The following is an 11,641-nucleotide window of genomic DNA, read 5'->3' as shown; positions in this document are numbered from 1 at the left end:
AACCATCTCTTGACTGTTTGTGTGGTGGGGCTGGGTTCCTGAATCCTCAGGTGCTGATGTGAACAGTAGGGTGGCAGGCTGGGCATGAGGCGTTGGGTCCTGGTGGGCAGAGAGGTGCGTCTGTCTGGGTCTGGCCCTGGCCCTGAGCCAGGCCTGAGTCATGCTGCTGGCTCCCTCCTCCTCCGGCTCGTCTCCACTCACCTCCGCTGCACTGCAGCCGGCGGAGGGAGGACCGCCCTGGTGCTTGCTGGCTGCTGCTTGTGGCCTCAAGTGGAGGGGCCAGGGCCTGCCTGTCCAGCCCCCACCGTGCCGGGGCCTCCCTCCCCTCCACGGAGTGTAGCCTAGGTTAATTATAACTCTGACCTAAGTGCCCTGTGACGCCACGCCCCAGCGGCCCTTCCCGGAGACCCAGCAACCAGGTAGGGGAGAGGCCTGGAGAGGAGGCTTCCTGCGCAAGGTGGGGTCAGGCTGGGGCGGGAAGGGGGGCCTGGGGGAGGAGCCTCAGCCCCCTCCCCTGCAGGTGTAAGTCCCTATTGGTCCGATGGGCCCTCAGGTTTTCCGAATGAGGGGAGAGGGCGGGGAGGCCAGCTGGAGCAGATAAAGGGCCAAAGCAGGTGCCCACAGAGGCCAACAGGAAGCCCTGCCCTGGAGACGCTGCTGCTTCCTCCTCCCTTAAGGGCCCTCTGCCCCCCAGGTCCATGTCTCAGCCATGCTCCCTGCCGATGCACCCCTGTCCCACCTGGGCCCCCCAGCGCTGCTGCTACTGCAGCTGCTGCTGCCCCCCACGACTGCCTTCTTCCCCAACATCTGGAGCCTCCTGGCTGCCCCCGGCTCCATCACCCACCAGGACCTGACCGAGGAGGCGGCCCTCAACGTCACCCTGCAGCTCTTCCTGGAGCAGCCGCCCCCAGGTCGGCCCCCCCTTCGTCTCGAGGACTTCCTGGTGAGCACCCTTGTGTCTGGTCGCATCCCAGCCGGGTTCCCCTGTTCCCAGGGACCTTGAGGCCCCTGCTTGCCATGAGGAGGGACCCCCCTCCCTTTCTCACCACAGCAACAGTGCCCAGGGTCCTGGTCCTAAAATCAGATGTCTCCCTCCTCAGAAAAGCCCAGCGTTGCCCTCCCTTGCAGGGCCAGCACTCTGGGTTCCTCCCACACCCAGCTTCGAGCCAGAGCTGAGGATATGTGGGCAATGGGCCAACCCAGGGGGCTTTCCTGGAACCCCTGTCCCCCGCTTCTCTCCCAGGGCCGCACCCTCCTTGCCGACGACCTCTTTGCTGCCTACTTTGGCCCTGGGTTTCCCTCCCGGCGCTTCCGGGCAGCCTTAGGCGAGGTGTCTCGTGCCAATGCCGCCCAGGACTTCCTGCCGACTTCCAGGAACGACCCCGACCTGCACTTTGACGCTGAGCGCCTGGGCCAGGGGCGCACACGCTTGGTGGGGGCTCTGCGGGAGACCGTGGTGGCAGCGGAGCCCTGGACCACACCCTGGCCCGCCAGCGCCTCGGGGCCGCTCTTCATGCCTTGCAGGTGAGCACAGAGGTGGGGCAGTGGTGGTGGTGGGGTGTCTGTGCTTCCAGCCTTCCCATCTCCCCAGCGGCGCCTGCTTAGTCGTGCCTCCCCTACTCTGGATGGGGTTGGGCAGGCTCGCCGTGCCCTGGGGCTGTTCCCAGGTCCCCACCTCCAAACCCAGGGCTTCCTGGGGGAAGAGCCAGGAGGCCTTTGCAGCTGGAGCCAAGTGAGAGTAGGAGAGAACAGTGCTGAGAGAGGTGGGCCTGCTCCGGTGAGATGGGGAGAAACACTCCCACTTGGTAAAGCTTCTCCAGGCCAGGGAGAGGGCTGTGGAGGGGCTTAGGGGTCTGAAGGAGCCAAGGGTGGGAGGAGGCTTTGGGCGGGGCTGGGGGAGTGAGGCGTCTTGCCTGGAGACTGTGAGGACAGTGAGCCGAAGTCGTCTTCTTCCTTCCCTGGGACTAGGATTTCTACAGTCACAGCAACTGGGTGGAACTGGGGATGCAGCAGCCACACCCTCACCTCCTCTGGCCGAGGCAGGAGCTCCGGAGCCTGGCACAAGGTACAGCCCTGACCCTGCTGGTCGGGGGGACTCTGCAGAGCTACCTCCTCTCAGCCCAGCCAGCCAGTGTCACATCCTGAGGTCGCATAGGATGTGACATCACTTCATCTTGGAACAACCTGTGAGGTCCCTCCGATCAGCCAAGGACCAGGTCTGCAGACCTCAGGGAGTTCTCTGGCTTTCACGCAGCTTCTTCCCCAGCTGGACCACATGGCACTTCCTCTGGTTCCCCTCATCCTTCAGACTGAACTAGGTCCTGGAAGCTGCCTCTTGTCTGTTACAAGTTCACTTCCAGTCCACAGCTCACAGAGGGCGCACTCCCCATAGGATGGGTCCCCACACTTCTGGATTTTCTAGCATAGTCTCAGTCTCAAATACTGACTGAGTCTCATTGCCAGCCCAGGAACTCCAGGTTTTAGCTCAGAGCCTAGCACGGCACCTATGAGGGGTACCTAAGGGCTTTCTCCTTGTTCCACTTGGGCAGAAAAGCTGCAGATGTTTTGGGTGGACAGGGATAAAGGTGAGGGGCCGCAGAATCTTGGGTACCAGACCTCTGCCGTCTCTTCCCAGTGGACGATCCCACCTGCTCCGACTGTGAGGAGCTGAGCTGCCCTGGGAACTTGCTGGGCGTCACACTCCTCACCTCTGGCTACTTCGGAACGCATCCCTCCAAACCACCAGGTACCAGACAGGAAAGCCCCCAGAAGGAAGGGGAGAAAGTCACTTCCTTTCCCCAACCCTCTCCCCAGGGACTTCAGTCCTGTAGGCCCTTGTCCTCTTTCCTGTGGCATCATGTCTGGGAAGAAGGACAGGAGGTGGGGATGTGGGTGGGCAGGTGGAGGAAGGCCCACTGGGGCGCCGTCATTGTTGGGGTTGGGGAGCAGCTTCTTACTCAGCTGATAAGACTTGTCAATCACATGAGGGCAGCTGTGAGGGACTGACTGGAGGGATGGGGGGGGAATCTGCCACGTGCTGCGGTGACGAACCACTCCAGATGCACTCCACAGCTGCCCTCTGTAAAATGTCATAGTTTCTTCCCGATCCTCTGCTGAGGAGTGAGAGGGTCAGGCCAGGACAGAAAGGGCCTAATTTTCTTAGGAGGCAATGTTTTTTGTTTTTGTTTTTTAACTAAAATTAATTTTTAAAAAATTTTATTTTTTATTTTTTGTCTTTTCTAGGGCTGCTCCTGCGGCATATGGAGGTTCCCAGGCTAGGGGTCTCACTGAAGCTATAGCCACCGGCCTACGCCAGAGCCACAGCAATTCGGGATCTGAACCGCGTCTGCAATCCACACCACAGCTCACGGCAACGCTGGATCCTTAACCCACTGAGCAAGGGCAGCGATCGAACCTGCAACCTTGTTCCTAGTTGGATTCGTTAACCACTGCGACACGACAGGAACTCCTAAAATTAAGTTTTTAATTAAAATTTAAAAAAATAGGCTGCACCTGCAGCATATGGAGGTTCCCAGGCTAGGTGTCGAAATGCAGCTGCTGACCTATACCACAGCAATACCACTTCTGAGCCAGTCTGCAACCTATGCTGCAGCTCACAGCAATGCTGAATCCTTAACCCACTGAGCAAGGTCAGGGATCGAACTTGCATCCTCATGGATACTAGTCAGGGTCTTAACCTGCTGAGCCACAACGGGCAGGGGTTTTTTTTACCTCCACCCTCCAGATCCCTTTCCCCACCCCAGGGAAATGTAGCCATGGGGGCCATTTTGACCAGAGCAGCTCCCAGCCGCCACGGGGAGGCATCAACAAGGATAGCACATCCCCAGGCTTCTCCCCCCACCACATGCTGCACCTCCAGGCTGCAAAACTGGCCCTTCTGGCCTCCATCCAGGCCTTCAGCCTCCTACGAAACCGCCTGGGAGACAGGGGTTTCTCCAGGTGAGTGGTCCCCTGGAGACGGGTTCTTTTATAGGCAGGTGCCCCAGAGCTGAGAAACCAGGGGATGGGGACAGTGTACAGACCCTTCACTGTATCCCTGGCCTGCTTCCAGGCTGCTGGACATCACCCCAGCCTCCAGCCTGAGCTTCGTCCTGGATACCACAGGCAGTATGGGTGAGGAGATCAACGCTGCCAAAATCCAGGCTCGCCACATAGTGGAGCAGCGGCGGGGCAGCCCCATGGAGCCCTCCCACTATGTCCTGGTGCCTTTCCACGACCCAGGTAACTGTGTTCTGGCCGGGATAGTGCAGGGAAGTCCAGGGCAGGGGTAAATGCCACTGGTAGGGAAGCGAGCCTCATGGCTTCCCTTCCATAATAAAATGGAGGCCCTTCTGTGGTCCTGAGAGGAGCTTTACAGGTACCTATGTGCCTGTAGGAAATAATCAGCCACTTCTTCCACTGTTTCCTAAATGACAGCATTTTCCATATTAATAATGATGATATGTGCTTAGGCAGGTGGCCTCTGCTTTCTTAGGCTTCTATTCTAATAAGTCATTTTCAGTTCTCTCCATTTCCTATAGAGTTGGGATGAAGACAGAGGGGAGGGTGGGTCCAGGCCTCTGTGAAAATGTCCAGGACAGTTAGTTCATCACATTCCTTTCCCCACTGAATTAGAAATCAGACCCCAAGTCTTACTGTGTGTCCTTAGGCTGATGGTTTAACTTCTCTTTCCTCATTTCGTCATCCATAAAATGGGTCAGTACTTGCCTTTTCCTGTCTATCTTCCGGGGTTGAAATGATCACCAAAAAAAATGTGGACTGAGAATTGCCCAAGAGCAGACTTTGAGTCTGATCTGCCTGTGTGTGTGTGTGTGTGTGTGTGTGTGTGTATGTATATGTATACACATGTGTGTATATATATATATGTGCATATATGAACGTGTGTGTGTATGTGTGTATTTGTCTTTTTAGGGCCACACCCTCAGAATATAGAAGTTCCCAAGCTCGGGGTCAAATAAGAATTATAGCTGCTGGCCTACACCATAGCCACAGCAATGCCCAATCCAAGCCATGTCTGTGACCTACACTACAGCTCACGGCAAACCTGGATCCTTAACCCACTGAGTGAGGCCAGGGATGGAACCTGTGTCCTCATGGATCCTAGTATGATTTGTTTCCACTGAGCCACGATGGGAACTGGAAATGCCAATGTTTTATGTTTTTGGTTTTTTGTTTTCAATTGCAGTGTAGTTGATTTACAATGTTTCAGATGTACAGCAAAGTGATTCCCTTATATATATGTGTGTATATATATGTACACACATATATAAATTCTTTAGATTCTTTTTGTTTTGGTTTTTACAAGATATTGAGTATAGTTCCCTGTGCTATACAGTAGGTCCATGTTGTGTATCTGTTTTATATGTACTACTGTGTATCTGTCAATCCCAGTCTCCTAATTTATCCCTCCCTGCCCCTTTCCTCTTTGGCAACTCCAACTTTTTTTTCCTCTGTTGGTGAGTCTATTTCTGTCCTATAAATAAGCTCATTTGTATTATTTTTTAATATTTATTTGGCCATGCCCATGGCATGTGGAAGTTCCCAGGCCAAGGATCAAACCCCCACCATGGCAGCAACCCAAACTGATGCAGTGACAATACCACATCCTCAACTCCTGCACCACAAGTGAACTCCCCTAGTTGGTTTTTGTTTTTGTTTTTTGTCTTTTTAGGGCCACACCCGTGACGTATGGAGGTTCCCAGGCTAGAGGGTCAAATCGGAGCTGCAGCTGCCGGCCTACACCACAGGAACAGCAATGTGGGATCCAAGCCGCATCTTCGATCTACATCGCAACTCATGGCAACGCTGGATCCTTAACCCACTGAGCCAGGCCAGGGATCAAACCGGTATTCTCATGGATCCTAGTCAGGTTCATTAACCACTGAGCCACAACAGGAACTCCTCCCCTAGTTGTTTTTGATGCTTATGCATATACCCAAAAAAGCGAACTCAGGGCCATAGAAGTACCACCAGCTTGTGAGGAAGTGATGTCCGCTTCCCCCCAGAGGTACCTGGTCCCTGCCTTGTCTTGCCCTGTCCATATAAACATAAGGGAGTATTGTTATCTCAACACTTGAACACCTGAGGAACACAGCGGGCCTCTTGACAACGGGGGAGTTGGCCCTCGGTGGGAGTGGGGAGAGCCTTGTCCTCACTCATCTCACCCTCCTTTCTTCTTCCTCAGGCTTTGGCCCTGTGTTTATCACCAGTGACCCTGACAGCTTCTGGCAACAACTCAATGAGATACACGCCTTGGGAGGTGGAGACGAGCCCGAGATGTGCTTGTCAGCCCTGGAGGTCTGCCCTCTTCCCCCTTCCCTTCTTCTCCTCCCCTTTCCAGGACCCACAAGCAAGGGAACTAGAGCTTCCCTGGGACACCCCCTGCCCCCTGGCCCCCGGCCCATTTCAGAGCCTAGTGCCACTGGCTTCACTCCAGATTCCAGGGCTATATTGTCTTCTACTCTGCCCTCCCTGGCTTTACCCATTTCTCTGCTGCTGCTTTTTTTTTTTTTTTTTTTTTTCTTACCTATGGCAGGTAGAAGTTCCAGGGCCAGGGTTTGAATCCACATCACAGCAGCAACCTAAGCCACTGACAAAGCCTGATCCTTAACCCACTGCACCACAAGAGAACTCTGTGCCGTCATTTTTTTCTTTTCTTTTTTGTCTTTTTAGGGCTGCACCACACCATATGGAAGTTCCCAGGCTAGGGGTTGCATCAGAGCTGTAGCCGCCGGCCTACACCACAGCCACAGCAATATCAGATCTGAGCCACATCTGTGACCTACACCACAGCTCGCGGCAACTTCAGATCCTCAACCCACTGAGCAAGGCCAGGAATTAAACCTGCGTCCTCATGGATACCGGTCAGATCTGTGCCTGCTGAACCGTGATAAGAACTCCCCTTGCCATTTTTTAAAACCAGTCTTTTCCTCCCTGACAGCTGGCCCTGCTCCACACACCTCCGCTCTCAGACATCTTCGTCTTCACTGACGCCTCCCCCAAGGATGCCTATCTCACCAATCGGGTGGAATCCCTGACTCGGGAGCGGCGTTGCAGAGTAAGCAGAGCTGGTGGGAGACTCAGTGTTAGCCACCCAGGGATGCGAGAAACACTGGGACAACCAACACTCTCACAACAAGTGTCACACCCACAGTGTGGTGGTTAAACCAGCCTTGGTTTGGCGGGAAGAAGTGGACCATGAGCAAACCACTTCCGGATCCCTTTAACAATGCTAAAGAGTGGGAGGCCCCACCCTTAATGACGCTGAGTTCATATTTGAACCTACCGCACTAAACCATTTGAAGAACTGGAGATCTGGTTGCCAACAGTCCCCTATGTGGATGACCTATGGTGACAGTTATGGGGGTGGCAATGTCTTCACTGAAGGCTGGGGGTTGTGCCACTGGGAGACCCTGCTGTAGCAGCCAGAGGGTAGACAGAATTTCTCACCAATCTTTAGCTCTGTAGAAAGCTTGAGCACAGGAGGTCCTCGTTTACAGCGGTAGATGGCGCTGTCAACCTCAACTCCTGGCCTCTCTTCTGGGCACAGGTCACATTCCTGGTGACTGAAGATCCATCTCGGGTTCGGGGCCGAGCTCGGCGTGAGGTCTTGTCCCCTCTGCGTTTTGAGCCATATGAAGCGGTGGCCCTGGCCTCGGGTGGAGAAGTGATCTTCACCAAAGACCAGTACATTCAGGATGTGGCAGCCATTGTTGGGGACAGCATAGCTGACCTGGTAAGTGTGGGGCCAGAGGGACCACTGCGCTCAACTCAGAACTAAAGGGAGGTGTGACACCGCATTTCTTTGCCAGGATGCCATTCTAGGCTAAAGGGTGGGAAAGGAAGTTTCTCTCCCTCTGAGATCCAAGGCTACCCACCTTCTACGCTGCTCCTTCCATGTCAATACTACCCTCTCCCCAGCTTTGGCCTCCAGTGTTCTGTCCTCATGGCTACCCCAGGAAGTTCTGCCATCTTTTAAGGGGGGAAAGACGTAGTTGCCTCGTCCCAACAACTCCCTGGCCTCCAACTTTGTCACTGACTGTAGTTTCATCCTTGGTCTTTCCTCTCACCGGGTTCCCTTCTCCACGTGTTACTTAGTTTTTTCTGTCCGTGCCTTTTCTTCCTACCTCATTTCATGCCTTGTCATCTCCCACATTTTTTTGCTCCTGCCCCTCAAGGTGACCCTTCCCCTGGAGCCTCCTATTGTGGTGCCTGAGAGGCCACTGGTGTTCAATGTGGATGGGCTGCTCCAGAGGGTCACAGTCCGGATCCACGGCGAGGTCAGCAGCTTCTGGATCAGAAACCCTGCAGGTAGCTCCATGCGTGTCTCAAGGCAGAGGAAAAATGGAGACTGGAGAATGAGGGGTAGTGGAATTCTCATGTGACAATCTCTTGTCCCCAACACCCACCCAGGAGTCTCCCAGGGTCAGGACGAAGGTGAGGGGCCTCTAGGTCACACTCGCCACTTTGGGCAGTTCTGGATAGTGACCATGAATGACCCTCTGCAGACAGGAACCTGGGAGATCCAGGTCACAGCCAACGGCACCCCTCGTGTAAGAGTGCAAGGTAAGGGAGTTCCCGTTGTGGCTCAGCAGTAACGAACCCGACTAGTATCCATGAAGATGTGAGTTTGATCCCTGGCCTCACTCAGTGAGTTAGGGGTCCGGTTTTGGCTGTGGCTGTAGTGTCGGGGTGGCTGCTGCTCCTGATCCGACCTCTAGCCTGGGAACTTACATATGCAGCCATCAAAAGGAAAAACCCAGTAGTGAAAGGTAAGGAGGGAGGGAGCTCTTCATAGGAAAGGAGGAGGAGACTGCAGAGCCCGAGAGCAATTCAGTCACATTCCTCTTGGGAGTATCTCTGACTGCTTTGACGCCCCGCAGCCCAGACCTCCCTGGACTTCCTCTTCCACTTCGGGATCCCCGTGGAGGATGGACCCCACCCTGGCCTCTACCCCCTGACTCAACCGGTTACAGGTACATCTATCCCCACCCCTATCTTTTTTTTTTTTTTTCTTTTTCTTTTTCTCTTTTCTAGGGCCGCTCCTGCAGCATATGGATGTTCCCAGGCTAGGGGTCGAATCGGAGCTGTAGCCACCAGCTTACACCACAGCCACAGCAACTCGGGATCTGAGCCGCGTCTGTAACCTACACCACAGCTCATGGCAATGCTGGATCCTTAACCCACTGAGCAAGGCCAGGGATGGAACCCACAACCTCATGGTTCCTAGTCAGATTCGTTAACCACTGAGCCACGATTGGAACTCCCTCCCCACCCCTATCTTGTTCATTATGTATGTACTTTTTATTGAGTTATAACAAGTATTTAAGAAGGTGCACTAAACTCTATATAACACACTCATGTAACCGTCACTCAGTTCGGCTATATCGGCTATAGAGTATTTCTAGGCTCCCAGAACTCCCTCCTCGCCCTCCCCATCGCCACCCCTAAAGGTAACCCCTTTTCCCCATCCATGGTCCCCAGAGCTAAGCCCTGCTCAAAGCTGTTCATTCTTTTCTTCCTGTCTCCAAATCTCAGGCAGATCCCTGTTCCCTCTTCCGCTTCCCTGTCCCAGGTCTCCAGACCCAGCTGCTGGTAGAAGTGACAGGGCTTGGTTCGAGAGGAAACCCTGGAGATCCTCTCCCGCGTTTCTCCCACGTCGTCCTTCGAGGGGTCCTGCAGGGTGAGGAGCTGGGTCGGGTGCCTTTGGAGCCGATGGGACCCCAGGAACGAGGTCTCCTCACTGCTTCGCTACCACCCACGCTCCTGGCCACCTCGGGACCCTTCTCTCTGGAGCTGATTGGCCAGGATGGAGCAGGGCAGGGCCTGCACCGGGCAGCCCCCCAGCCCTGTGCTGTAGTTCCTGTCTTTCTGGAGGTGAGCCGCCTGGGGAAGGCACGGCTGGGGCTGGAGAGAACAGGCTCTGCCCCTCCCCTGACCCACCCTCCTTCGCAGCTCAGTGGTCCCCCGGGTTTCCTGGCGCCGGGCACCAAGGCCCCACTCACGCTTCGCATCGCCAGCTTCTCGGGCCCTCAGGATCTCGATCTTAGGACATCCGTCAACCCCAGCTTCGCTCTCAGCTCCAACATCTCCAGGTGCAATCCCTGAATCCTCCCGCTCCTTTCTGGTCCCATCTTTTTATTCCCCAGGCATGAGCTACAGGGCGCTCTTTAAGCTTGGCTGCTGGCCCTGCCCTTTGGGATTGGCGCTCAGACTCCTCACTCCCCTCCCCACCTGCTCTCGGCTCCGCCCCTTGCTCTCGGGTAGCCAGAGCCTGAGGCTTCAGCGGGAACCTTTCCAGGGTTCACCTGGAACCGAATGAGTCGGCCTGGGGGCATCTGTGGCTGGAGGTCCCAGACTCTGCCACCCCGGACTCCATGGTGATGGTGACTGTGACGGCGACGACAGATGGAGAAGCCAGCACAGCACCCCCGACCCATGCCTTCCTCCGGCTCCTGGTGCTGGCCCCCGCTCCACAGGTGAGGTGGCCCCACTTCCCGCTGCAAGATAGGCACCATAAGGATGGGCGGTGCAGCCACCCTGCCAGCCTCTCCCTCTTCTCCCCAGGACCAGCTCCCTGCCCCGGTCCACTCGACTGGCCTTGTCCTCACCACTGCCGGCCCTGTCTTTCATCCTTCAGTTTTGGAGACTCTGAGCAGGGCTGGAGGAGGGTTGGTAGGCACTCCCTGGTGGGGCACAGTTGCAGGGGTGCTACTTCTGCTAGGCCTGGCCTTCTGGTGACACAGCAGCCCCCAGAGGGCTGGGACTCCAGCATGATTTGCCATCTTGCCCCACTGGTGAGAGGATAACATGGGCCTTAGGACCCTGCTCTCCCAGGTGGGATGGAGGTTTCCCTTTTCATGCACCTGTCCCTTCTCTTTCTCACTAAAATTGGGACATAAGACAATGGATTTTCCCACAATGCACTTTCCCTAACCCTTGTGGGAACGAAACCAAACTCATTTTTGGAGAAAGCTGCTTCCTGTTTCTCTGTAGCATCCTTATTCCACTACTATTCATGCTCCCCCAAGCTCAGGTAGAGGGGAAGAGATGTGGGGCAGAGACTAAGACTGGGAGTGGGGGGGAGGGTACCCCACCTCCTACCAGAAAGTATTATTTATAGAATTGTTTTAACTGAAATTCTGGAGACGCTTCTATTTTATTTTTGTATTTAAAGTCAAAGGATAATGTCAATAAACATGTCTTCTACTCAGAGGGAGTTCAAAGAAAGATCACTTATGCACAGCACATAGGGAAGAGTGAGTACAGTACCAAAAAGATAAAGCAGAAGTTTTCAGGAGCAGAGAAGAACCTTTACACCAGGATGTTTGGGGATTCTGACTCAGCCTTGCTGGCACAGCTGAAGGGTGTGGAGACCTTAGACATGGGTAGGACCCCTCTGTCCACTGGGGCAGCCCGGCTGAGCCATCGCTCCCTTTGGCTGAATGACTTCTTTCTGCTGCCTTGACCCCTCCTGGAGGAGAGAGACAGCCTGGGTGTCTGTGCTCCGCCCTCAGTGAGGGCCAGGGCTTCCACCGTTGCCCCCTGCTCTACAGCTTACCTGTTGCCGCCACAAGTTCTGCTTCCTTGGTGTTTCCTCCCAGTCCTGGGTGTCACAGGA

The 11,641-nt window shown here is 55.1% G+C and overlaps 1 protein-coding gene across 1 annotated transcript; it reads left to right on the top strand.

Annotated features, from left to right (window-relative positions):
* VWA7 (von Willebrand factor A domain containing 7) lies at positions 581–11,232 on the top strand. Its single transcript, NM_001195327.1, is given in 17 exon segments — positions 581–943; positions 1,244–1,462; positions 1,465–1,524; positions 1,969–2,065; positions 2,636–2,746; positions 3,849–3,960; positions 4,073–4,242; positions 6,206–6,318; positions 6,962–7,078; positions 7,571–7,756; positions 8,199–8,331; positions 8,434–8,586; positions 8,904–8,996; positions 9,596–9,897; positions 9,976–10,115; positions 10,322–10,499; positions 10,588–11,232. Coding segments are annotated over 17 exon segments (2,592 nt in total). The 5' UTR covers positions 581–709; the 3' UTR covers positions 10,762–11,232.

Source organism: Sus scrofa, chromosome 7, assembly GCF_000003025.6.
Source record: "Sus scrofa isolate TJ Tabasco breed Duroc chromosome 7, Sscrofa11.1, whole genome shotgun sequence".
Lineage (NCBI taxonomy): Eukaryota > Metazoa > Chordata > Mammalia > Artiodactyla > Suidae > Sus > Sus scrofa.
The sequence above is the reverse complement of the archived record's forward strand: the minus strand, read 5'-3'. Positions and strand labels throughout refer to the sequence as shown.